The 23,419-nt window shown below is 49.4% G+C and overlaps 1 protein-coding gene across 4 annotated transcripts in view; it reads left to right on the forward strand.

The window, feature by feature from the left end:
- Positions 1-1,089: 1,089 nt before the first annotated feature.
- The window catches only part of KMT2A (lysine methyltransferase 2A), a gene marked incomplete at its 5' end in the record, with an annotated part of 49,385 nt that continues 27,055 nt past the window's right edge, over positions 1,090-23,419 (forward strand). For 2 of the 4 annotated variants that reach the window (XM_082330634.1, XM_082330635.1), the window contains 8 exons: positions 1,216-1,563; positions 13,465-13,534; positions 14,828-17,499; positions 18,828-19,005; positions 19,387-19,621; positions 20,923-20,987; positions 21,792-22,163; positions 22,785-22,858. In XM_082330634.1, coding sequence (XP_082186760.1) covers positions 1,216-1,563; positions 13,465-13,534; positions 14,828-17,499; positions 18,828-19,005; positions 19,387-19,621; positions 20,923-20,987; positions 21,792-22,163; positions 22,785-22,858 — 4,014 coding nt within the window. Of the gene's footprint in view, positions 1,564-13,464; positions 13,535-13,933; positions 14,206-14,827; positions 17,500-18,827; positions 19,006-19,386; positions 19,622-20,922; positions 20,988-21,791; positions 22,164-22,784; positions 22,859-23,419 lie in introns of all 4 variants that reach the window. The other 2 variants (XM_082330636.1, XM_082330633.1) reach the window with 2 other exon arrangements.

A 23,419-nucleotide genomic window follows, 5' to 3' on the forward strand; every position in this document is an offset into this window, starting at 1 on the left:
AAGTCCTCGTGAGAAGCCACCCCAGCCCCGCTCCTAGAGCAGAGCCCCGGCAGCGCATCGAGTGTGGAAGCGGCAGAGGCGGCAGCTGCAAACCCAATGGGCTCCAGAAGCTTTTCCGTCCTCTGTAGCATCACGGATATCGTTTGGCTGCTCCGGTGAGGGGCAGACAGCCTTTCTCTCCTCCTCAGTCGCTCTCTCCCTTTGGCTGATGAGCTTTAAAGGAAACAGGTATTTTACGTTCCCCAGGTAGAGGGGTTTACATCTGACAGTGGTGTTTTTCTCGGGGAACGCAGCGGGCACTTGTTGGACGTTAACCCTGTTCCTGCTGTGCTGTACAAGATGGAGGCGAGCCTGCGGTGCGACGCCGGGGACCTGCTGCTGGCCTGCTGCCATCGCCATTACCTTCGTGGCGGAGATGGCACCCGGCGGTACGGCCCCCGGTCCCCCCGGCCCGCGGGGCGAGGGGCGGCAGGTAGGAGGCGGACGGGGGCGTGGAGGGGAGGGCTGGCACCCCCGGCTCACGGTACCTCGTCGCTTCCCCCTCGCGCCTGCTGGGGGCCCGTTTTCTCCCCCCGGGCGGGCCCTGCGGCGCCCGCTCAGGCGGTGCCCGCAGGCCGGGCCCGCCCCGCCGCCCTCCCGCCTCGCCGCCGGCCCCGCGCCCTGGCTGCGCGCCGCCGGTATGCGGGGCGCCGGCCCGCGCCTCGCTCCCCAGGCCGGGCCCGGGGCCGCGCCGAGCGGCGCCCCGCGCCCCGCATACGGCCTGGGGCTATGGAGGGGGCCGGCGGGGCCGCCTATGCCGTATGCGCGGGCCCGGGCGCCGGCGGCTCCCGCGCTCGCTCGGCATCGCCGTCGCGGTTATGCGGGTTGCTTGCGGCCGGGTTCTGCGGCAGCCAGGTTCTGGGGCCCGCTCGCGAGGTGCCCCGCGCCTGCATGGCCCTGCGAGTTATCAGGGACGGCGGCGGCGGAAGGCTGCGCTATCCAGGGCGGCGGGCCGCGCTGGGGCTCGGGCCCGGGGCCCTGCATATCGCCCAGCGTTATGCCGGGCTAGCACCCGTCGCGCATGGCTTACCCAGGCGCCCGGGCGGCGGGATGGCGGGGCCCCGCAACCTGCATAGCGCCCGCCGTTATGCTGGACCTCTGCGGGCCGGCGAAGCGATATCCAGGGCGCGGGGCGCGGCCCGGCCCCGCTCTCTGGCTCGTCGCCTCACAGTAAAGATGGCGCACAGCGGTCGGTGGCGCTTCCCTGCCCGGCCCGGCAGCGGCGGCTGGGGCCGCCGGGGGCTGGGGGGGTCCCGGCTGCGGGTGCCGGCCGTGCGGAGCCTGCGAGCCGCCGAACCGGCGGCGGCGCCGGCGGCGGCGGGCGAGGGGGAGCGCGGCGGCCCGTGCTCCGGCGGGGCGGCGGGAAGCGGGGGAGGCGGGGCAGCGCCGGGCTCCGGCGGCTCCGGGGGCCCCGCGGCCGGGGTGGGACCCGGCTTCGACGCGGCGCTCCAGGTCTCGGCCGCCATCGGCATCAACCTGCGGCGGTTCCGCGCGGCCTGCGGTGCCGAGGCGGGCAGCGGAGAGGTAAGGAGGGGCGGCGGGGCGGGGGGGAGGGGGGCGGGCGGCGGCGGCGGGGAGGGCGGGCGGGCGGGCGCGGCGCGGCCCGCGGGTCCCGGCCCGCAGCATCCCCGCTCCGCCCCGGCGGGCGGCACACCCCCTGCCCGCACACCCCCTGCCCGCGCCGCCCGGACACACCTACCGCGCCCGCGGGGCCCGCGCCGCCGCTCCCCGCACAAAGGGCGCGCCCCGCCGCCGGGCCGCGGCGGGGCGGGGGGGGCGCGGCGGGGAGCCCGGCGGGCGGGGGGGTGCCGGCCGCCCCCCGCCTCCGCGCCGTCCCTCCCCGCGCACGCGACTCGCCGCCGGTGCGTCCTCCCCGCCGCCGCCGCCTCCATTATCCTCCTCCTCCCGCCGCTCCCGCGCCCGCGGCGGGGGTGAGGAGCGCGCTCCCCGCCGCCGGGAGGTAGGATGGGGCCGGGGGGCGGCGGCGGCTGCCCTCCCCGCGGGGGTCGGCGCGGGGCCGGGCCGGCGTTTCTCCCCGTTGCGGAGGATGCTCTGCGGGGTAACGCGTCCTCCTCCGGGAGAGGGGGCTCGGGGGGGCCGGCGCCGGGCCCAGGCGGGGATGCTGCGGGATCCGGCCCTCCTCCCCTCTGCCGCACCGGACGCCCAGCCAGACCCCGGGGCAGCGGGGCCCGGGGCGAGCGCCGTTCGCTGGCACCCAGCGCGCTGGCTGTCTCTTTTTCTTTTTTTTTTTCTTTCTTTTTTTTTCTTTTTTTTTTGAGTTGCTCTTCTTCCTGCCTTCATTTTTTTTTTTTTTAAAGCCTTTCGAAGGCAGCCAGAGCAAGAGTCTGACAACAACCCACCTATTGACAGAACAGGGAAGACATGATGGGGGTGTGTTACTTACTACAAGCTGCAGCCTTCCTTTCCCCCAATCCTTGTTTTGCATCACTTGTTAGCTGCGTCCTTGTGCCGGCAAGAAAATTCCCCAGGTTCTTTGTAGCGGGAATGCTTTATTTATTTTTTTCGAAAGGCCAGTTCCGTCTCTTCTTCTACGGGCAGATTGTCAACTGCGGAGTGGGTGAGCGTATCTTTGTCTATATTTTGCCCGTTTAAAGAGCAGTCACTTTGCTTTTCCATCGTTGGCGATATCAGAGTTTATTAAAACACACGTAAAAATACAGTTTTCGTGTGTCTTTCCGGCTTGGCGTTGGTGTCTTCCGTTGGGTGCCGTGAAGTGGAGCTAGTCGCTCACGGCTGAGCTAGAGTAATTCCTGGGCTGCAGAGTTCCAGCTCCAGCAGGCTGCGGTGCGGGGAGGAAAGGGGTCGTGTTTGCGTGCGCGGAGCCGATCGTGGAAGCGCTTGTCACCTCACCAGTAGAGCGCTTTGGCCTTTAACTGGGACTGCCCGCCGGCATCCCTTTGTATTTAATACCGGTGTCTTAAAGGCTGTGCTGTAGGATCCTTGTACATTTTTCTGTTTGCAATAGACCAGGTTCAATGGAATTTACCGGGTCTACTTGAAAGAAGTTAATATCTCACCAGCGCCAGTTCAGTGGCAGAAATGACTGAAATCTGGCTAACCAACCTGACCACAGAGTTAACAACTCGGGAGGTTTTTATGTGGGGGGAGGCGAGTTGCTTTGTTTCTTTTCTTGTTTCTTTTTTCCCTAAGATGATGTTGGACTTTTTTTTTTTTTTTTTTTTTTTAATTCCAGTTGTCTTCAAGTATGTTTTTGCATCTCAAAAAATCTCTAAAACGTCTCTGAAAGGTCTCTGTGAGTTTGGCCTTTAGGGCACCTTTGCTTTCAAATGAAATAGTTTGATTGCGTTCTTGGTGCTAGCAGCTGATGAAGACGGTGTCTCTTGGATCTTAAAAATTTTACTTCTGACATCACTTTTCCGTTTAGCTACTGAAAACTTATGTCTAATAACATGACATACAGCGGAAAGTAAGGACAAAAGCTCTTTGTGGCTTGGTGTCTGTAGGTTGAGATTCACCTGACCACTCGTGAGCAGGGAAGGGGTAGACCCAGGGTGCTGTTCCTCGCTCTGAATTTGCAACGTGTGCTAGCGTTCTCGGGCGTGCTCGGAGAGCGGATACTCTCAAGTATTCAGATTTAGGTGGCTCGCTGAGTTGGTTTCTTTCCTTGGGCGATGCTCAAGAAACAAAGCATTATCGTGTTGAAGGGCCTATTTCTTCTGACCGGTGACTTATTCTGCACGCATTATAGTCATAGCGAAGATCCCACCGCCGCTGCCGGTCACCAGAGGCGCTGGGACCAGCTCTTCTCTCCTGCGGTACGAGTTCTCTGCGGGGTGGGAGCGGGGGATGTGAAAAGAGCTCTAGCACATCTAGGAAATCGGCGTGGGTGCTGCCTGTGGTCTCTTTAGAGGAGAGGGCGACTGTGTGTTGGTGCTGCAGCGGTGAAGTTCTGGCGCCTGTGTGGCACCTGCTTTTGGTGGAGATGTTCTTCTAGAAGGGGGCTTCCAGAAGACGCCTACTTACTAGGGCTCGCCATGTCCTTCGAGTAACTGCCTGATGCCTGCACCCTTCCCTTCCGAAAGGCTCAGGGTGCCAGCCCGAACCACCCCAGTTACAATCTGCAGCTGAGTTGGCGATCTGCGTCGGGAATAAGCTCTGAGTTGTCGCTTTGAGTTCAGGAGCCCGTGGCGATCAGGGGAAGAAGCCGTGTTGTCTTTTTATGTATGACTTCTGCTCCGTCTGCTTATTTTTTTGACCTCTTGGTGGCATGCTGCATTCCAGTGTTTACTTGTGTAAGTACCTGTTGAAATTGTGCGCTACCATCAAAATTTGATGTAAAAAAAAAGTCCAGAGCAAGGATTATGCTCGATCTTTCCCGTGTCTCCTTGCCCGTTTTGTGGAACGTAGCAGATTGTATTTCTTATCGAAAAGGTACCTGAATTCTGGGATGCACTGCGTACTCCCCGTGTTTCTGGTGACTTTGTACGAATCCTTGACTTCTGCTGCAGCTTGGTGTTTCACTGAGTTGTCTTGAAACCGGCTCGCTTTAAGGGAGCGACGTTACGATACTTGATTTTGGAACCACAAGAGTTGCGGGGGGACTTTTTGCACAGTAAAGCTATAACTGGTTGAAAACGGTGGCATTCGTACTGGATTTCTGCTTGAGGCAGATGACGCTTTTAGTAACAGGGGAAATTTGGCTGTGTTTTCTTGATTTGTTGTGTCGATATTTGGTATAAGAGAAGCTTGCGTATAATTGCTAAATACCTGCTACGCCTGTAACTTCGGAGCTCCCTCCTTGCCTCTGAAGTTTAATCGAAGCTTTGGGGTGTGAGAGTTGAGAGCATGTTGGATGCACGTTGGCGGTTTACTCCGTAAATCTGCATCAGCTTGGAAGTGGCAGAAACCTGAGGTTTGAAATGGAACGTAGCAGTGATGAGGGTGTCTCTGGTAGCGCTGCTGTAATTATACATGGATCATAATTTTTTACGAGGTAAACGTTAGAGTCTTAGATGTTCACCGATGGCTGGCTTGTTTTGAAATGGTACTAGATCCATGTGCTGGGAAGAAGGAGTGGCTTCCATACTGCCGCCACAGTCACGCCTGAGCTGGAAGTACAGATAATTTCTCTCCTCCACGGGCATTAAAATTCTGTCTGCCTCAAAATTTCCTCTCCTAGCGTTACGTTGAATGGTCACTGTGTTTAATCTGTGAAGTAGAGGTTTAGGGCCCCGCCTGTTAGTGGTAACGCAATTACTGCACGTGCATGGGGAGATAACTGCTCGTAGGTATTGATGTAAAACAAGAGAGACGCGTGGTGAAGATGATACAGATTGCGGCCCGAGACGTGGAGGGCTCCTTCATGCTTTTTCTCCTTTCTGAAGACTCCAGCCCTCCTTTGTCAGAAGCGTGAAAATACAAGAACATGTTTTAACCATCCTGGTGAGTTTCCCATTCCCGCGATTTGGTCAGCGTTATACAGGACTTGAAACCCTCAGAGCAGTGGTTTTGTGAGGCTTTTTGGCGGAGAGGAATTTGGGGTTCCCTGTGAGGAGCTCTTTTTGATGGAAGGTGATGTCACTCATCTCCCCGATGGCGGCGATGGCTAGGTAAGACGGTTTCAGAAGCGGCAGCAGTGCGCGCTGACCGGTTTGCTCCGGGGGCTTTTCGATGTTGCACTTCCTTCAGCTGGAAAACTCACGGGACAGACTCTTGCAGCAGTGTGTTTCACTGCGTGCTTCCGTGTTGTCATCAAAGCGCTGAACTACAGATTTTACTGTACCGCATTTGGAGGAAACGAGGGAAGAGACCGGGTAACTCTTTGAGTCAGTAGTTCATTTCTCAGCCTCTTTCAACTGGCTTTCGAGTGCGTCCCTGCTGAGGCTGCATCCTCCTGACCTGTTGTGCACGTCAAACGGTGCCGGCGGCTTCCACCAGCGAGTGGAAGCGTAACGGCACACGCAGGTGCTTTTCTCCTGCGGACGCGTGTGAGGGAACAGGCTTGCTGCAGGTTTTCCAGCTGCGGTGCCAAAGCTCGCTGCCCGTACCGCTTTCAAGCGGCGGAATGAAGTGGGGAAAGGCGCTGCCTTATGTGAAGTAAAACTGCGACAAGGAGGCATTTTGTTCAGGTTTCCGTTGTGTTTGGTTTCAGCGAACAGAAGCACGGGTAACCAGCGTTCAGAGGGAGCCTTCCAGTAGAGGGACTTTGTTTTGTTGGTTCAAGTCACAAACCAGCAAAGGTTTGTCACTTGTGCTGGTTTTGGCTGGGGCAGAGTGAATTTTCTTCATAGTAGCTGGTATGGGACGATGTCATGGATTTGTGCTGGAAAGAACGTTGATAACGTACACGGAGATGTTTTCGTTACTGCTGAGCAGTGCGTACACAGGGTCAAGGCCTTTTCTGCTCCTCACCCCACCCCAGCAGCGAGCAGGCTGGGGGGCACAAGAGGTTGGGAGGGGACACGGCCAGGACAGCTGACCCCAGCTGCCCACAGGGATATCCCACACCATATGACGTCACGCTCAGCATAGAAACCTGGGGGAAGAAGAAGGAAGAGGGGGACGTTCGGAACGATGGCGTTCGTCTTCCCAAGTCACTGTTAGGTGTGATGGAGCCCTGCCTTCCTGGAGATGGCTGAACCCCTGCCTGCCAATGGGAAGGAGGAGGGAATGAATTCCTCGTTTTGTTTTGCTTACGTGCACGGCTTTTGCTTTACCTATTAAACTGTCTTTATCTCAACCCGCGAATTTTCTCACTTTTACCCTTCCGGTTCTCTCCCCCATCCCACCGTGGTGAGGGAGTGAGCAAGCGGCTGGGTGGGGCTTAGTTGCCGGCTGGGGTTAAACCACGGCTATGTTTCTAGACCTGTCCTGTAGGCTGCCTGAGGAAACTGTATCTGGCATTTATTGGAAGGCATCCTCATCTTATGAAGTGCAGGCTGGTTTGTAGTCAAGTATTGGTAAAGGGCAGACAGAGAGGGTCACTGATGAGATGCCGTATCTTGCGCCTCTCTCCAGCACTGGTGGCCGCTGTGGATGACTTTGGCAAAGAATTGGGCTTCTTGCAAACTACTCAAATGTGATGCTTCTCCAGCAATCAAACCCTTTCAGCTAGGTGGCCGTGCAACGTAAGCCTCTGGGGTTTTGATGGGCTTGTTTTTTACTGAGAATATGGCAGTTCGTTGTGGCCAGCCCCCTCAGTTCAGTCTTGTGCACCAACAGCAAGTGAATTCTTGGACCTTAAGGTAAAGGGGTACCACAAAATTCCCATAGAGGGGTGAGCTGTTCCCCCCGAGCCAAGCTATAAAGCATAGGTTGACTTTAACAAAGCTTTCGTGCTTTGCCGGGTGGCGTACGTTTCTTTAGGAGCAAAAGATGAGTTTGCCACTGCTATAGATTTTTTTTAATGCATCGATACAGCAACTTAAGAGCATGGCCGTGTGTGTGCAGAAGTGGCTGAAGTTTTGCAACCTGCTGCTTTGGTGCGTTGGGCAGCTTTGTTAGTTACGTCGACTTTTATTTGACGACGAGCTCTAGAATTCTTTCCTTTCCCCAATTGTCCAAGTCCAGCTGAAGCATTGCTTTCTAAAGGTCCATTGTGAAACCGCAAGGGAGAGAGATTTCGCTTGCCAGAAGCGGTGTGTTGCCAGTGGTCTCTTAGATGTGGTCCTGGAGGCTTTGGTCTCGCTTTGCTTTCAGCGGGTGCAAGCTAAATCTTTGTAGGTAATAGTTTGGCTGACCCTCTTCCTTGGAGGTGGTATTGAAAGCTTGTTGCGACCAGAATGAGACTGTTTCAGGTGCTCTGAAAAGCATTCCTCTTTGTTCAGACTGGAAACTGTAAATCAGAATTTCTCCTCCAGGATGGAACCGGGACTCGTCGGAAAGCAGGGACCAGTCGTGTTTTGTTAGTGGGCTGCTGCTGTAAGTTAGTTTGTTCGGCTGCTTGCGGTTTGGCCAGATAGAGAGAGACTGGCTGTACTGTTACCTCCTAACACTGGATATTCTCATTTTCCTTCTAGCAAGCTGACAAGACTGATCTGCATGCTCAGTAATACTGTCGTAATGGGCGCACTCTGCGCTGCACTTGAGCCCCATAAAGAGCAACTTGCTCTTTCTAATCCTAAGATCAGGTGTTGTCTGAGGGACTCTGGACGCTGCAGTCCTAGCAATGGTTGTATTGTTGTAGGTGATTGCCAAGGGTACAGCTGCGGTGCGGTCGCAGGGGAGTATCCTCCCGTTGTTCTAGTTTGGGGGCTGTTGTGTGGAGGTGACCCAGCCAGGGGCTGTTCTCTGCTCTCAGGACGTGCTACGTAGATCGGTGCTGTTTCAAGGTGAAGCCTCAGCGGGATCTGTGGTTCGCTCCTCTTCAGAGCTTTCGTCTAACGAAAGAATGAGAGGACGAGCAGACCCTCAGCCGAGTCAGTGCATAACAGTAACCCCAAGTGGTCCGCTGCTTATTAGCAGTGTTGCATTGCAAGTAATGGCTTGGGAAGCGTCTCCCTGAACTCCCAGATGACTCCGCTGCCGACATGAGCGCAGAGTGCACCCGGCGTTTATCTCGGGGTTACTTATTGCCAACCTCTGAGGATGTTTACTCTGCTGAAAGAAGACTCTGCTGTTAGATATTGTGCCGTAGTTACTAAGCAGGCTTCTGAATGAGCTTCTAAAAATAGCTTCTCTCTTTCCAAGATGATGAGGTGCAGTATAATTGGGGCCAAAACCAAGACGGTGAGCAGGAAGAGACGTAAAGCGTTGTCCTGATAACTCTATTGTAAAATTAAATAAACCTTTTCAAGAGCTGATTGGAACAGCGGTGTTGCTGGTTTAGTGCTTCTGACAGCTTTGATGGCAGTCCCGTGCGACTTGGCGGATCCGTAGTGGTGCAGGTTATACTGTTATTCCTCAGACAGAGATCGGAACATCAGTCAGTACTTTCAGGATAGTTTCTCATTTGAAGGTAGATTTTCCTCTGAGATGTTTAGTCAGAAGTTCTTTTAAAAGTAATTTTGCTCAAGAACGTTGTAATAGAGATTTGCTTGCAACTTCTCTGTTTGTTTAGTAGCTGGGTTACTTCAGGAAAAGCGTTCCTTTATCTGCTCGCAACGTTGAGGTTTAAACCGGTTGAGGTAGTGTAATGTTTGAGTGGGAGATGTAGGTGGAAGCTCTGCTGCCCGTCGAGAGGTCGCCCCTCGCCTGCTTTGTTAGGCTTCGTGTCTTGCAAATGAAGCAAGCCTTCCTTCATCCTTTTATTTATAATCCAGAGTGACCTTTTTTGTGTTGCATTATTCTTTCTCAGGTAAATGAGGTCACGTTCAAAACCCTTATGGTTTTTAATCGCTCTCCATCTGTCGCACTTTATAGTCGCTCCTGAAAAACTGGAGGGAGGCTGTTACTGCTTAATTGGCCTCAAAACTGCATTTTGATGTATGATGGCTGATGGGATGGTTTAGCCTGGCAAAGGCGTACTGGTGTTTAGTGGCCTTCTTGGTCTTCTCTGGTAAGTTACAAGGCTGCCTTCTCGGACAGTGAGAGTGACTGTTTTGAGGTCACCGATACACTCATCAATGTCACCGAACGAACATGAATGACATGTTGGTCATGCTACTTGTAGCTGTAAAGGAAGCCAAAGTGATTATTTTGTGGAGAGCACCTTGTTACCGTAGGCAGTTCTGGTGACTGCTTGGTAGGAAATGAGGAAAAATGATCATTCCCAGGATATCGGGCCAAAGCCAGAATTAACGTATCCTATTGGAAAAGCAAGGTAATGGCGCTCGGTTTAAAAATAATGCAGGTTCCAATTGTGGATTACGACAGGCAATTGTCAAAAATACAGAAAGTACTGATTTAGTAGCCGCAGGTAAAATAATAAGGATTTTAGGACCCCGAATAATGAAGTGAAGCAAACATTCATAGTAGCCATGGGAACTTGAAGGCAGATGGAAGTCAAGACTCTTAGTTGTGTTTTGTTATTTGCTTTGTGGTCCCAGCCCGCAAATACTGGTAGAGACAGTGTATCTGTCAGGGTTGTTTGGTGATAGCTGGGGTGGGGATAGACGTTTCGGGATAGCAGGAGTGGGGATTCCTCCTGCAGAAGTCATGCGTTGTTTCCTCATCTCTCCAACCACCTTCACTGCGTGCTTGTATGGAAATCCTCATGTGGGCCAGGCAGCAAATCTGAACAAACTCCTTAGGGGGGAAGTAAAAGTCACATACCTCTTTCTTTTCATAAAGAGCACAAAAAGGTGGAGGGGTGGCCGGAGCTTTAGAAAGCCACACTACGGGATCTTGTGTGTCTTCAGGCCCAGTGTTTTGTTCTGGGAAGAAGAGCGGTTAGCAGAAAATACACTTCTGTCATCTGACACTGCTACCTTTGAACACCAAACTCCGAAGTCATAACTTCGGATGCATGCTTGCTTTCCTGTTCCTAAGGTCTAACTGCACGCAGTCAGCCCCCCTGCAACTTTGTCGTTATGTATGAGGTTATTTTTTTATTTGCAGCTTCATGAGACTGTATTTAACATTAGGTGCATCTCTTTCTTTGTTACGGGAGGCTTGCAGTACTTGGCCAACAGCGAGCTTTTCATACACATGTAAGTCGAGCACCAGTAACTGATTTTAGCATAAGGTATTATTTTAGATTACACTGAACTTACTTGCCTCTCTGGGCAGGGATGGTCTCTAATTCAATCCTGTAAATAAGTCTTTGTGTCTGTTAGTCTTCCTGAAAATAACTTGTTTGTTTATTTAGTATTTAGTGTGTTAAGTGGTCTATTGGAAATGTGACTAGTCCTTAGAGCTATCTTCTGCATTTTCCGAGTGCGTCGGGATTGCCGCAGCGAGGGCCCTGTCTTTGTCGGGGCGTGCTTCCCAGGCTGCAGCGCTGTGGTTCTGGGAGCACCGCCTCCGAGCTGCCCCTTGCTCGGAGCCCTTCCCGCGCAGCAAACGAGCGAAGCGCTGGGGAGCTGTTCAGTCAGAGCTGGGAGACTTGGAAATGAATTGTGTGATGGAAGGAAACCACTGCTGTCTTTTTTTTTTTTTTTCACCAAGCAGTCTATAGGTATTCTCCTATAAGGGGCTGTATACATGCCTTAAGAGTCTTCTGCTTGCAGCAATAAGTTCTGTTTCCTTGGGGAAGATGTGCTCATACGCGCAAAAGTCAGCGTTATTTGGCCTTTCTCCCTACCCAGCGTTCGCTTATATGCGCATGATTGTGTTTGAAAGTGCTGCAGATCTCAATTTTTGGTAGGCTGAGGAGGAAGAAATCGCGTGGGGTGAGCGGCTGTTCCCTTTGTGTTTCTAAACCTGGCTGTTCGTAGGTAGCTGGTTATTTTTCTGCTTGCATCCCCAGCGTTCAGACGGTTTCAGCCCGAATCGGTCTCCATCAACAGCCTCTCCGTCGGCCGGTGCCGGGGACCCTTCTCCCCGGGCGCGCGTCCCTGCGGAGGCAGTGCCGGCGCAGCGGTGTTTACATCTCGCAGCCGCCCACGTGCTCGGGGAGCGGCAGGCAGGCGTGACCGGGCCGTTGGTCCGCGGTGCCGCGAGCGGGCAGCCGGGCGCTTCTGCCGCCTCTCTCGCTCCGGTTTTATTACTGTAGGCTTAAAGTTGAGAAGCGGTAGGGGGTTCTGCATGACGCAAGGTTCCTCGGGTAGAAACAATGGGTTTGTGTTGGCGTAATTTTAGTTCTTTTACATTGCTCTGTCGTTGCTTTTTCCGGTTTTCTTGGCATCACCGCTGCATCTGCAGGTTGCAGATAGGCGGCAGGGGTGTGAGGAAGGGCAGGACCGTCCCCTTCTCCAGCAACGTGCGGTGATATTTGCTTACAGCAATTACGATTACATACTCGGTGTCAATTACGATTACATACTCAGTGTCTATGTGTTTCATTTGACTGCTAGCATTACTTGTGTTGCAAACTTGAATGGCCTTCTGTTCAGAATATTTACTCTGTTTGAATTGTTTAACACTGAGGCTCACCAGACAGAAATCAAGGAGAAAACTTTTAGAAATAGTTTGTCTTAAGCCTTGCTGCTTTTTTATCGCATCGCGACTTTCCCGTAGAGACAGATATGGGTCTCGGTGCACGTGGTTTAATTTCTTTAAAACTAACCTGTGGTTTCAGTAGCTGAGGCTTTTTTCGTGGTCTGTCCTGTAAGCAGATGAGTTAGAAATTTATTGTACAAAGCACAAGGCGGAAAAAAGGCACTGTTTTGACAAAGTCTTTTGTCGGGCCTAAGCTACATCAGGAAACGGTGTTATTTCTTTGCGCAGCTTTCCTTCTCCTATTCACAGTGTTGCACCTTTTTACTTTCAGGATACGGTTCTTTGTAGTATTTGCTCTCCGCAAAGCTCTTTGCAGGCTCAGAGCGTTACAGAAACGGCATAGTTACTTTCTAGCAGGCGGCCAGGTCGCCCAGCCCTTGAAAGAAGCGAGCAACAAGCGACATCTCTGTTTTCAAAGCTCAGAGGAAACTTAAGGCTGGCGAACGCAAATACTTAAGGTGAAACAGGACTAGGAAAGCCGGAACAAAGTAAAAACAAAAACGTGTCACAAATTTTGGTGGCGGACGAGTAGGATTGACATTTCTGCATACTCCCTGAAAAGCCTGTCTTAATGGGAACAGAGTGCCTCTAACGTCACGCCTCTGTTGGGGGAAAAGCTTTACAATGGAAGTCGGGTTTTCATCTCTCCTAAAGCCGAACTCTGAAGTGAATTAAAAAAGATCGAACCCAAACCAAACCACCAACAAAAAACCACCTTTACTGTAATCTAGAGTCAATTTTTAAGAAGATTGTCCTTGATGTTCCATAATGTTACCTACATGGCTACTAATTTTGTTATTCTTTGCAATGTAACAATTAGTAAAGGTTGCGGTCCCTTAGGAAGAAATGCTTTTTCGGTGGTGGCAAGCCCTCCCTCAGGGGAGCTCTCGGAAAGGGACTGGGGCAAGCCCTGAGGTCTTGCTTGAGCCCCAGGATGCTCAGGCAGAATTATAGACCTCAGATGCTTCTGCTCATCCAGAGAGGCTTTTAGATGAGTTTGGAGGGAGTTAGTCTACATTTGTACTAGAAAAATACACCTGGAAACACTTCTTTTGCTGGAGTACGTCTTTAGGGTAGTTTGAATAATAGCTTATAAGAGTAGACCTTTGTGGTTTGATACGAGCGGCAGATTTTATGCATTAAGGGTTGGTTTCCATATATACGTGTCATTTGTTTCCCCGTATCTCTTTTTGATCGTTCCATAGTTGTAAACTGTAGCTGCTTCATGTGTATATATGAAAGTTGTGTTTCCTTTTTAGCAATTGTTTGCTAGAAGAACAAATGCCAGTATGTTACCTGGGGAGGGGAAAATCCTCTAGAATCCTTTCGTACTTCGATCATAGTGAAGTTCGTTGTAACGTTAATATCCACGTCTTCAAATTGCCATCCACTTTCTCATTGCAGGATGAACAGTTTTTAGGTTTTGGTTCAGATGAAGAAGTCAAAGTACGAAGTCCCACCAGGTCCCCCACAGGTATGTTCAACTCGCGGGACTGGATGTTGACTTTGTATTCTCCTTTGTGATGGTTTTGCCCTGCCTCTCCTGTTTGTTCCACCAAATCTCATCCGCCATAAAAGCCACCCTGGTCTTTGGATTCGACTCAGTTAGTTTTGGACTCTTTACATCTGATCTGTTACGGTACAGGGAAACTTTGAGTAAAAGAGTTGTACTGATGAAACCAGTATTCGAAACCTCACGTTAGTGTTTCAGGGAGGCAATTATTTTGATAGTAAGGATCTCAGACTGGTTTGAATATTTCAGTATCTTTCGGTGGACTCATTATCACCTGTAACTAGAACCTTCGCTTTTTTGAAAACAAAACAAATAGAGAGCACTTGAGGATAAGCTGCAGCTAAGTTGTTGCATTTTCAGCTTTCAAAACGTAGGATCAAATCATGATGGGACTGCCAGTGAATGAGTTCAGCTTTGATTTAGATTCTTGTCAATAAAGGCTCCCGCCACAGCACTCTGCTCATTCACCACAATGATCTGCTCAGCTTGGCCTTGCCAGCAAATTCTGCTGCGGCGAGCCTTGCTAACAGCGTGTTTCAAACGAAGAATGAAGTACATTGTCAGAGCTGTCTGAAGACCCAGAACTGGAATGGCTGGGTTTGGTGGGCATGCATTGAAATGCATTGGTAGAGGTGAGTAATCAAGTCTTGCACAGCTGCTTGATGATTCCAAGTGCAATGCTGAGCACTAACTGTGTTTCAAAGCTAAAACCATTTTTTTGTAGTAAATTACCTCGTATCAGCCTCTCCCTGTGCGTGGTTCTTGCCTTACTGACCAATCCCTTAGCAGTGCAGATGGTACTAGAGAAGAAGGATTTTTTTTTTCCCTCTTTCAGCTCACTGTGATCTGCTTAAAAAAAAAAAAAAAAAAAAAAAAAAAAAAAAAAAAATCTTTGAATGTGTTTGAAAAGTGACACGTGCCCTTAAGAATTATTGTTCCCTCTCAACATCAGGTTGATGGTGGTTTTGTGGCATTGCATAGATAGTTGTCGTGAAAAGGCAAGCTTGCGTTTTGGGGAAAAAAAAAAAAAAAAATCTACTTCATATTTTACATGGGAGAAGAGGTTTGTTGGGAAGATACTCTTTACGTATATTGATAAAACTGTATTTCTATTTGTTGGTTAACTGAAATGTCTTGGCAAGTTGTACGGGCAGTGCGACTGATACTGAGTAAATACTTGCATGACCTGGGTAACGCTGCTCCGACACTCGGAGAAATTTAACGTGTGCTCTGCATTCTCTACTTCCCTCTCAGTTAAATCTAGTCCACGGAAACCTCGCGGGAGGCCCCGCAGCAGTTCTGACCGAAGTTCAGCTGTACTGTCGGACTCTTCATCAGTGTGTTCCCCTTCGAGCAAGTCTGAAACCACACCCATGGAGAAAGTAAAGAAGAAGGAGTTGAAGAGTGGGGAAAAAAGACGAGGAAGACCTCCAACGCTTACGAGCGTGAAGTTCAAATTGTCACAAGTAAAGGACGCATCGGACATTCAGAAGGGCAGTAAAGAAGAAAAAGAGAGTCTGAAAAAAATCAAAAGGTCACCATCCACTGCATTTCAGCAGGCAACTAAAATCAAGAAATTAAGAACGAGTAAGCTCTCCCCACTGAAATCTAAATTTAAGCCCGGGGCGAAACTTCAGATCGGGAGGAAGAGCGTTCAGATCGTGCGCAGGAGAGGTAGGCCGCCGTCCTCTGAACGTTTGAAGACTTCCTCGACTTCCTTAGTCATAAACTCGCAGCTGGAGAAACCCCAAAGGATTCGCAAAGAAAAGGATGGCACGCCACCTCTCACAAAAGAAGAAAAGACTGCTGTCAGACAGAGTCCGCGCAGAATTAAGCCCGTTAGGATTATACCTTCCACCAAAAGGACGGACGCTGCAATTGCTAAGCAACTCTTGCAGAGGGCTAAAAAGGGGGCGCAAAAAAAGATTGAGAAAGAAGCAGCCAAACTGCAGGGCAGGAAGGGGAGAACCCAGCTCAAGAATATCCGACAGTTCATCATGCCGGTTGTGAGTGCTATCTCTTCACGGATTATTAAAACACCCAAACGGTTCATTGAGGATGAAGACTACGATCCTCCTATTAAAATATCCAGACTAGAATCCACACCAAACAGCAGGTTCAGCGCCACGTCTTGTGGCTCCAGTGAGAAGTCCAGCGCTGCTTCTCAGCATTCGTCTCAGATGTCTTCGGACTCCTCGCGATCCAGTAGCCCCAGCGTGGATACGTCTACGGACTCCCAGGCTTCCGAGGAGATGCAGGCGCTTTCTGAGGAGCGAAGCAATACTCCGGAAGTTCACGCACCGCTGCCTGTTTCTCAGTCCCCTGAAAACGATAACGGCGATAGGAGAAACAGAAGGTTTTCGATAACAGAAAGAAGTTTTGGCCAGAGGACTGCTAAAAAGCTGTCAGCCTTACCAAGTGTGCCGCAGCAGCAGTCCTCCTCCTCTCCTCCTCCTCCCTTGCTCACTCCACCCCCACCGCTGCAGCCTGCTTCCAGCATCTCGGACCATACCCCTTGGCTTATGCCTCCTACCATACCGTTAGCCTCACCCTTTCTTCCTGCTTCTGCCGCGCCGATGCAAGAGAAACGGAAGTCGATTCTGCGAGAGCCGACGTTCAGGTGGACCTCCCTGAAGCATTCCAGGTCAGAACCGCAGTACTTCTCATCAGCAAAATATGCCAAAGAGGGTCTTATTCGCAAACCGATATTCGATAACTTCAGACCTCCACCGCTGACACCGGAGGACGTCGGCTTTGCGTCTGGCTTCTCGACGCCAGGTGCCACAGCTCCAGCACGCCTGTTTTCTCTTCACTCTGGAACAAGGTTTGATATGCACAAGAGAAGTCCTCTGCTGCGAGCACCCAGATTCACGCCGAGCGAGGCCCACTCCAGGATCTTTGAATCTGTAACTCTGTCCTCATCGGTCGGTCGCACCACTACAGGGACCTCTGCAACGGGTGTCTCTTCTCGGAAGCGGAAGAGGAGAGTGTTTAGCCCCATCCGATCAGAACCCAGATCTCCTTCGCACTCCATGAGGACGAGAAGCGGGAGACTTAGTACCTCTGATCTGACAACTCTCACCCCACAGTCTTCTGTCTCTTCCTCGTTAACTAGCATTTCTGTTAGTTCTCTTGCCACTAGTGCCTTAAATTCAACCTTTACTTTTCCTTCCCATTCCCTAACGCAGTCTGGGGAATCAGCAGAAAGAAGCCAGAGACCGAGGAAGCAGACTAGCACTCCGGCAGAGCCTTTCTCGTCTAGCAGCCCTACTCCTCTCTTCCCTTGGTTCACGTCGAGTCCCCAGACAGAGAGAGGCAGAAACAAGGACAGGGCAGCAGAGGAACTCTCCAAAGATAAAGACGCTGACAAAAGCCTGGAGAAGGACAAGAGCAGAGAGAAAGACAGAGAGAGAGAAAAGGAGAACAAACGGGAGTCAAGGAAAGAGAAAAGGAGAAAAGGGTCAGAAATTCAGAGTAGCTCTGCTTTGTTTCCTGTAGGTAAAATGCCCAAAGAAAAAGTTGTCAGCGAAGATGTTGCAGCATCATCGTCTGCCAAAAAAACTGCCGGGAGGAAGAAGTCGACAGCAATAGATCCCGCGGCAGACGTTTCCACTGCTGCTCTGGTAGATACGGCAGCCATCAAAACCAAAACCTCCAAGAAAGGTAGAGGGGGGTTAGACAAATCAGATCTGGACCTCAGCCCCGCTGTGCCATCTTTGGAGAAGGAAAAAGCCCTGCGTCTTTCTGCTCCTTCTTCAAGCGCCGTTAAACATTCTGCTTCCTCCATCAGCTCTATGCTGGCTCAAGCAGACAAACTGCCAATGACTGACAAGAGGGTGGCCAGTCTTCTGAAAAAGGCAAAAGCCCAGCTGTACAAGATTGAGAAGAGCAAGTCCCTCAAACAAGCAGATCAGCCAAAAGCACAGGTATTCCTTTTTCCAAGTTTGTTTGGTTTGGGGTGTTTTTTTTTTTTTTTTTTTTTTGCTAGAGCGTATCTTATTTTGAACTCACACTGAAACTCACAAGTAGCTTTCGTATCCTGAGCGTGAAGAATTAACGTGCCAAGCTAAGCAGCTGTCAGTGCAACAGATGGCAAACGACCCGAAAACGAGAAGCCCTGGGCAGAAGCTGAGGGGGAGAGGGAGCCACTGTGTAGTCAGCTCAGGGGGGAGCTGCGTCCTTTTTTAGCGATCGGTACATCGTAGCTGCTTATTAGGCTTCTCTGAATAAATCTAAGCAAAGTGATCATCTAGAGTAGTAGTACTCACTCTTAAAAGCACGGTTCCAGCAAACTGCAGTAGTCTGTCGCTGCCTCGATGTTTCTTGTAGGCTCTTCTGGAGCATAAAGCTGGCTTCCGAAGATAAAGTTGGTCTTGATCTCTCTCTTTTTAACTTTACACGGTGATGATCTGCTGCTTATGGGCGGGAGTAAAATCCATTGGGATTTTGCATCGCATTGGGGGACTGCTTCCTGCCGCTTTCCTCTCTTCCCTCTCCCTGTTTCCCCCACCCCAAACCTACCCTTTTCTGCAGTCCTGTTTAGCTACCAGAAAGGTAGGTGGAATACACTTTCAGAGAATGCTTCCTTTTTATTTAAACTTCTACTTTCCCTAATGGCACCAGTGTTGAAAATCACTAGCTCCTATTTTAAATAGAAAACTCTCAAGCTTTTGTCTCTGAAATGAAGAAGTGCGTGCTTCCGTATGTCTGGCCTCGTATAGAAGCAGCCCAGGCCCTCGCAATTACCTGTTTGGGGGAGTTCTTTTAGTAGGAGATAGTTCGGAATCCTGCGATGACAACATGGAAAATTGCACTACAATGCTACGTTTCTTTTAGCACCTCAGTAAACACAAGCCCCTCGTCTTTAAAGGCCAGCAGCTACGAAGCTATCAAACAGCTTGATGTACTTCTGGCTTCTGCTGGATCAGTCAGCGCCAAATGTTAGTCTGATTCCAGTCGACTCTGATGTTTATGATACCAATGCCATGAGCAAGTTTGCTTCCCAGTAGCAGGTAGAAACTTACCTTGTAATTCCAAATGAGTAAAACCTCTTGTTCTCTTGAGTTTATCCTCCCTTGGATAACCGAGGCTTAGAAGGCTGAGAGTATTTATTTTTATCCCAATTCTTACAAAGTGCAAGCTAAGATACAATTTAACTCTTTTTAGGTTGTTTAGAAGTTCCATTACATGTTTCCCAGCCTTGTTTTAGTACCTTTCTTAGGAATACTGTCTGTTCTCACGTTCTGAAATCTAGGGACAAGAGAGCGATTCATCAGAAACGTCAGTCCGAGGACCACGAATAAAACATGTTTGCAGGAGAGCAGCTGTTGCGCTGGGCCGCAAGCGAGCAGTGTTTCCTGATGACATGCCCACTCTGAGTGCCTTACCGTGGGAAGAACGGGAGAAGATATTGTCTTCCATGGGGAATGATGGTGAGTTAAGATTTTTAGTTTCCATCTGTGGATTCATACAAAGTCAGCTTTTGTTGACTGCTTAAAATGAGGACTTCAAGTGATTTACAAGGGAAAGTATGTTAAACAGCTCCGGGCTCTCCATTACAATGCCACTCAAACAGGGTTAGTCCTTTTAACCATTGGTAATTGTTATAAACCTGTGTTTTGCACTAAACTGTTGGTCTGCTGAGGTGTATGTGTACATATACATATGCGTGTGTACATACACACTCACACGCACCCCTTGTGTGGCTCTGCAGATGAACTTACGCTTAATGGAATAAATTCCATGAGCACATTAGATGCTCCTGAAACATTCTTTGACATCAGTGAATTCATGAGAGACATTTTTTTTGACAGACAAGTCATCGATAGCTGGCTCAGAAGAGGCTGAACCTCTTGCTCCACCTATCAAGCCAATTAAGCCGGTTACCAGAAACAAGGCGCAGCAAGAACCTCCGGTGAAGAAGGGCCGACGCTCAAGGCGGTGTGGGCAGTGTTCGGGCTGTCAGGTTCCAGAGGACTGTGGTGTCTGTACTAACTGTCTAGACAAACCCAAGTTTGGTGGGCGCAATATAAAGAAGCAGTGCTGCAAGTAAGTATGTGTCTGAGAAATTGTCCAATCCCTACGCTGAGTGGGATAAGCACACCCACGCTCCAGGACAGGGAACAGCAGATTTAGCCTGTGGCACAGGCTTTGAGTGCATTTGGCCTGGGCTGAGGCTGGATCGCAGCAGGGGATTGTAAACGGTTTAAGAGCCAAGATCCTGATTCAAGGTGTGCTTGTTAGGAGCTCTTTTTTGAAGTTCACTTCTGGTTTATTCTTCCCAGTTTGACGAAACTGGCATAGCCCTGTAAAGCGTTTTGCATGAGACCAGTGGCTTTCCTTAGGCAGCATGGGTTTTTGCAAGGAAGGCAATGTATACATAAATATTTATCTCTTACTCTCCCCAATTGCGTTTATGAAGAGCTTGTGTTTTCAAGATGATGTTTATCTGGTGTATATGCACTTCATATAACAAAGATGTCTCTGGATGTCATTAAGAAATACCACTCTTCCATGATTTTTCCCATCATTTTTTATACATATCACTTAGCCTGAACCTCTGACTGTTTTAAATTGCTGCATTAAATTGATTTGACCAGACTAGATAATCTGTCTGAAAAGGCGGCTACTGGAGGGGCACCAATAAAGATTGTTGTGGTATGAAAGCTATTTATAAAGCATAGCTGTGAGATTTGCTGCGTAGGGCTCATCTGCGTGAAAACACTCTGCAGACTACAGTCTTTAAGTAGTCTCACTCTTAGCAGCTTTGCCCAGGCCTCGGGCTAGGTTTCAAAACCACGGGCCCTGCTACAAGAATGAAGGCAGAAACAAAGCCTAGTCTGACTTGTAGAAGACATCGTATGCTAAACATAAGAAAAATAGGACAGAAAGTTGACTGCTTACAAAAAGGCTTGGTCACCTAATCCGATTCCACTCCAAGAGTAACCGTTTTTGTCTGAAATGGCCTCAGTTTGGATTACATACCGCCTACAGTTGAGAGAGTTTGGTGTGGTTTCTTAGAGCTCTTGGAAGTATTCTGATACTTCTCAAAGCTAAGAAATGGAATTGATGGGGGATTTACCAGTGAGGCGGTGTTGTAAGCGGTTTTATTAACCTCAAAATTGTGTTGAGAGTGTGGAAACCCAAAAGGAAAATACAGAGGAAAATAAGAAGTTTCTTTCAGATATCCCTGAAGAGGGAGGCGGGGGGAGAAGGAAGGTTGCTGAGAAAAAAGGCAGCGGGTGTATTAATAACGGGGTTTTTTCAGCTTTTCGTGTTGAATATTTACAAACTGCCCTCTTAATGTCTGCATTTTTCTTTTGATTTCATGACATGCTCTTTCTTTGTAGAATGAGGAAATGTCAGAATCTACAGTGGATGCCTTCAAAAGCATATCTCCAGAAGCAAGCTAAAGGTAGGCTAAAAGACTTGGCTCGAGTATAGCACAAGAGAGGAATCTTCATCTCTTAACTTTTGCTCTTTGTGCTGTCATTGTGACTGCACCGAGCTTATAAAAGGTTAGTCTGCCACCAAATGTTAACAGGGAGCCTGCCTGTTCTGGCGATGTCAGGTAAAAGTTGCAGGAGAGATGCGAGTACAGGCAGCATCTGTGCTCCGTAACAGTGGCTGTCTCTTTCAGCACTGGACTTGTAGTTTTCCCTTCCTTTTATAGGGAGCTGCTGCTGACGGCTGGTCAGTCTGCCCTCTGCCCTTCAGGTGAAGCATTTCTCGGAGGTTTGCCCGCTCCTGAGCGACACAGGGCCTGATGAGTCTCTTGGAGCCTCCTTGTCTCTGACATAAGGCTCAAGTGAGCCGTCACGCGTGTTCTGTTAAATCCCTGCATTCTTGGTACTGGACCTCTGGAGGTCTGCGTGTTTGTGTGGCCGCGGTCAGGCGGCTGCCTCGAACTCCCTGAACTTCGCCATACAAAGTCTGCTTTCTCCTTTGCGCAGTGAAGCTCTGAATCTGCTTTACTACAGAAGGGTTTTGCTTACTGCTCTGTCAGAATAGAGGCCCAAGGTGTTAGAACACGGATTGCAACATAAGCCAAGTGCATTAATTTTACCAGCAAAATGCTTTATTTTTTTGAGTATCATTTTTTCTTTTGTACGACAGAGTGACAAAATTCTGCCATGTTTCCTTATTTTAAAAAAGCAGCAAATCATTTGAAGTCGCGCCATTTTATCTGCATTGTCTTATCGATGCTTCTTCTTCCTAGCTGCAAAAAAGAAAGAGAAGAAATCGAAGACAAACGAAAAGAAAGAAAGCCATTCTGGAAAGAACCAGTTGGACTCTGGACAGAAACAAACTCCTCAGGCTATCGTATCGAGAGAAGACAATGCCGTAAAGAAGAGCAGTGAACCTGCCCGTAAGCCCGTTGAGGAAAAGCACGAGGATGGGAATTCCTCCGTTCCAGTGTCGGAGCCCAAACAGGTCCCTGCATCTGGTACCAGAAAGACTGGCAAGCAGGCGTCCCAGCCAGTACAGCTCCCTCCTTCTCAGCCTCCGAGCTCAGGACCTTTGAAAAAAGAAGCACCTAAACTTCCCACTTCTGAGCCTAAGAAAAAGCAGACTCCCCAGCCAGAAATAGGTAAATGGGACTGTTTATCTTCAATCTGTTTGAGTCACGTTAAGTAACAGTACTGCTAAAAGCTGTTGGATTTTAAAACGGATAAATGCTTTGTGATCTGGTGAAATTACAGCAGATTGCTTTGGAATTTTTTGTTAGAACTGGCTTCCTTTTTATTGAACTACAGTGTATGTTGGGGCGGGGAGAAAGATGGCCATCCTTATTGAGATTTTTTAGTCCTGTAGTCTTGGCAGTTTTGAAGTATATTTTCAATACTGTTAAGTCTGTTGACTGTTCACAGTCTGAATGTAAAACAAGAAGAATGTAATCTTTTTACTACAAAAGCGTAGTCCGCTGTTGCACGCAGTACAGAACAGCATGAACAGTGACCAGCAAGGCAGCTCCGGGACTTCTGTGGCTTTGCACCCAGAACACTTCAGATTTTTAGCAGGGCAAACTCTCCTGGTCATGCCTCGAGGAGACTGCTCAAGTCATAGTTGGTGAGGTGCAGTCACAGAAGAGGGTAGAAAAATTCTAGTCTAAAATTCATCGCACATTACCCAGCTGATTTTTTTTCCCTTTTCTTCTCTACAGGTGGCTGTTAGTTACTTGAAATACTCATAATTTTTCCCCCCTTCTTAGGCACAGAACAAAGCAAACAGAAAAAAATTGCTCCCCGTCCAACTTTCCCTGTGAAACAGAAACCAAAAGAAAAGGTGAATACCGTTTTTTGTACACAGTCAGTAAATGTCAAGAACCTGGAACTTCTGTCTGTCTAGAAAGTAGAACTGTATTACTTAACCCTTTTGCAGATTTTTTTTTTTTTTTTTTTGTACTTTTCCTTGTGGCAGTACGTGGATACCAAAGTACCTGGCATATGCCTAAGATTCGGTTTAGGTATTAACTTGTTCTCTAAGACTTGTACATTGTGGGGTGGAGGCTAGCTTTTCCATAAAAAATTGAACCACCTTCATCTTGGAAACAACTCCGTTATGGAAAAAAACAAAAAAAAGAATAATAAAAAAAAAAAAGAATTGTCTTATTTAAATCTGAGAGAAGTGCATAGGGACTAATTACACCCAGAGTTGCCTCACTGCAGCAAAATAAAAACCAGCGCTCTCATGAGAGAGAACAACATGATGTTAGAGAAAACACAGCAAATTGAATTAGTGATGTAATTGTGTGTGGAACGCTCGTAAGAAATGGTTTGCAGAATAGTGACTTTCTTGCAACTTTTACACACATTAATTCTGTGATGGTTTGGGGGTTTTGTCTGT

The sequence above is a fragment of the Platalea leucorodia genome (assembly GCF_965183815.1).
Source record: "Platalea leucorodia genome assembly, chromosome: 20".
Lineage (NCBI taxonomy): Eukaryota > Metazoa > Chordata > Aves > Pelecaniformes > Threskiornithidae > Platalea > Platalea leucorodia.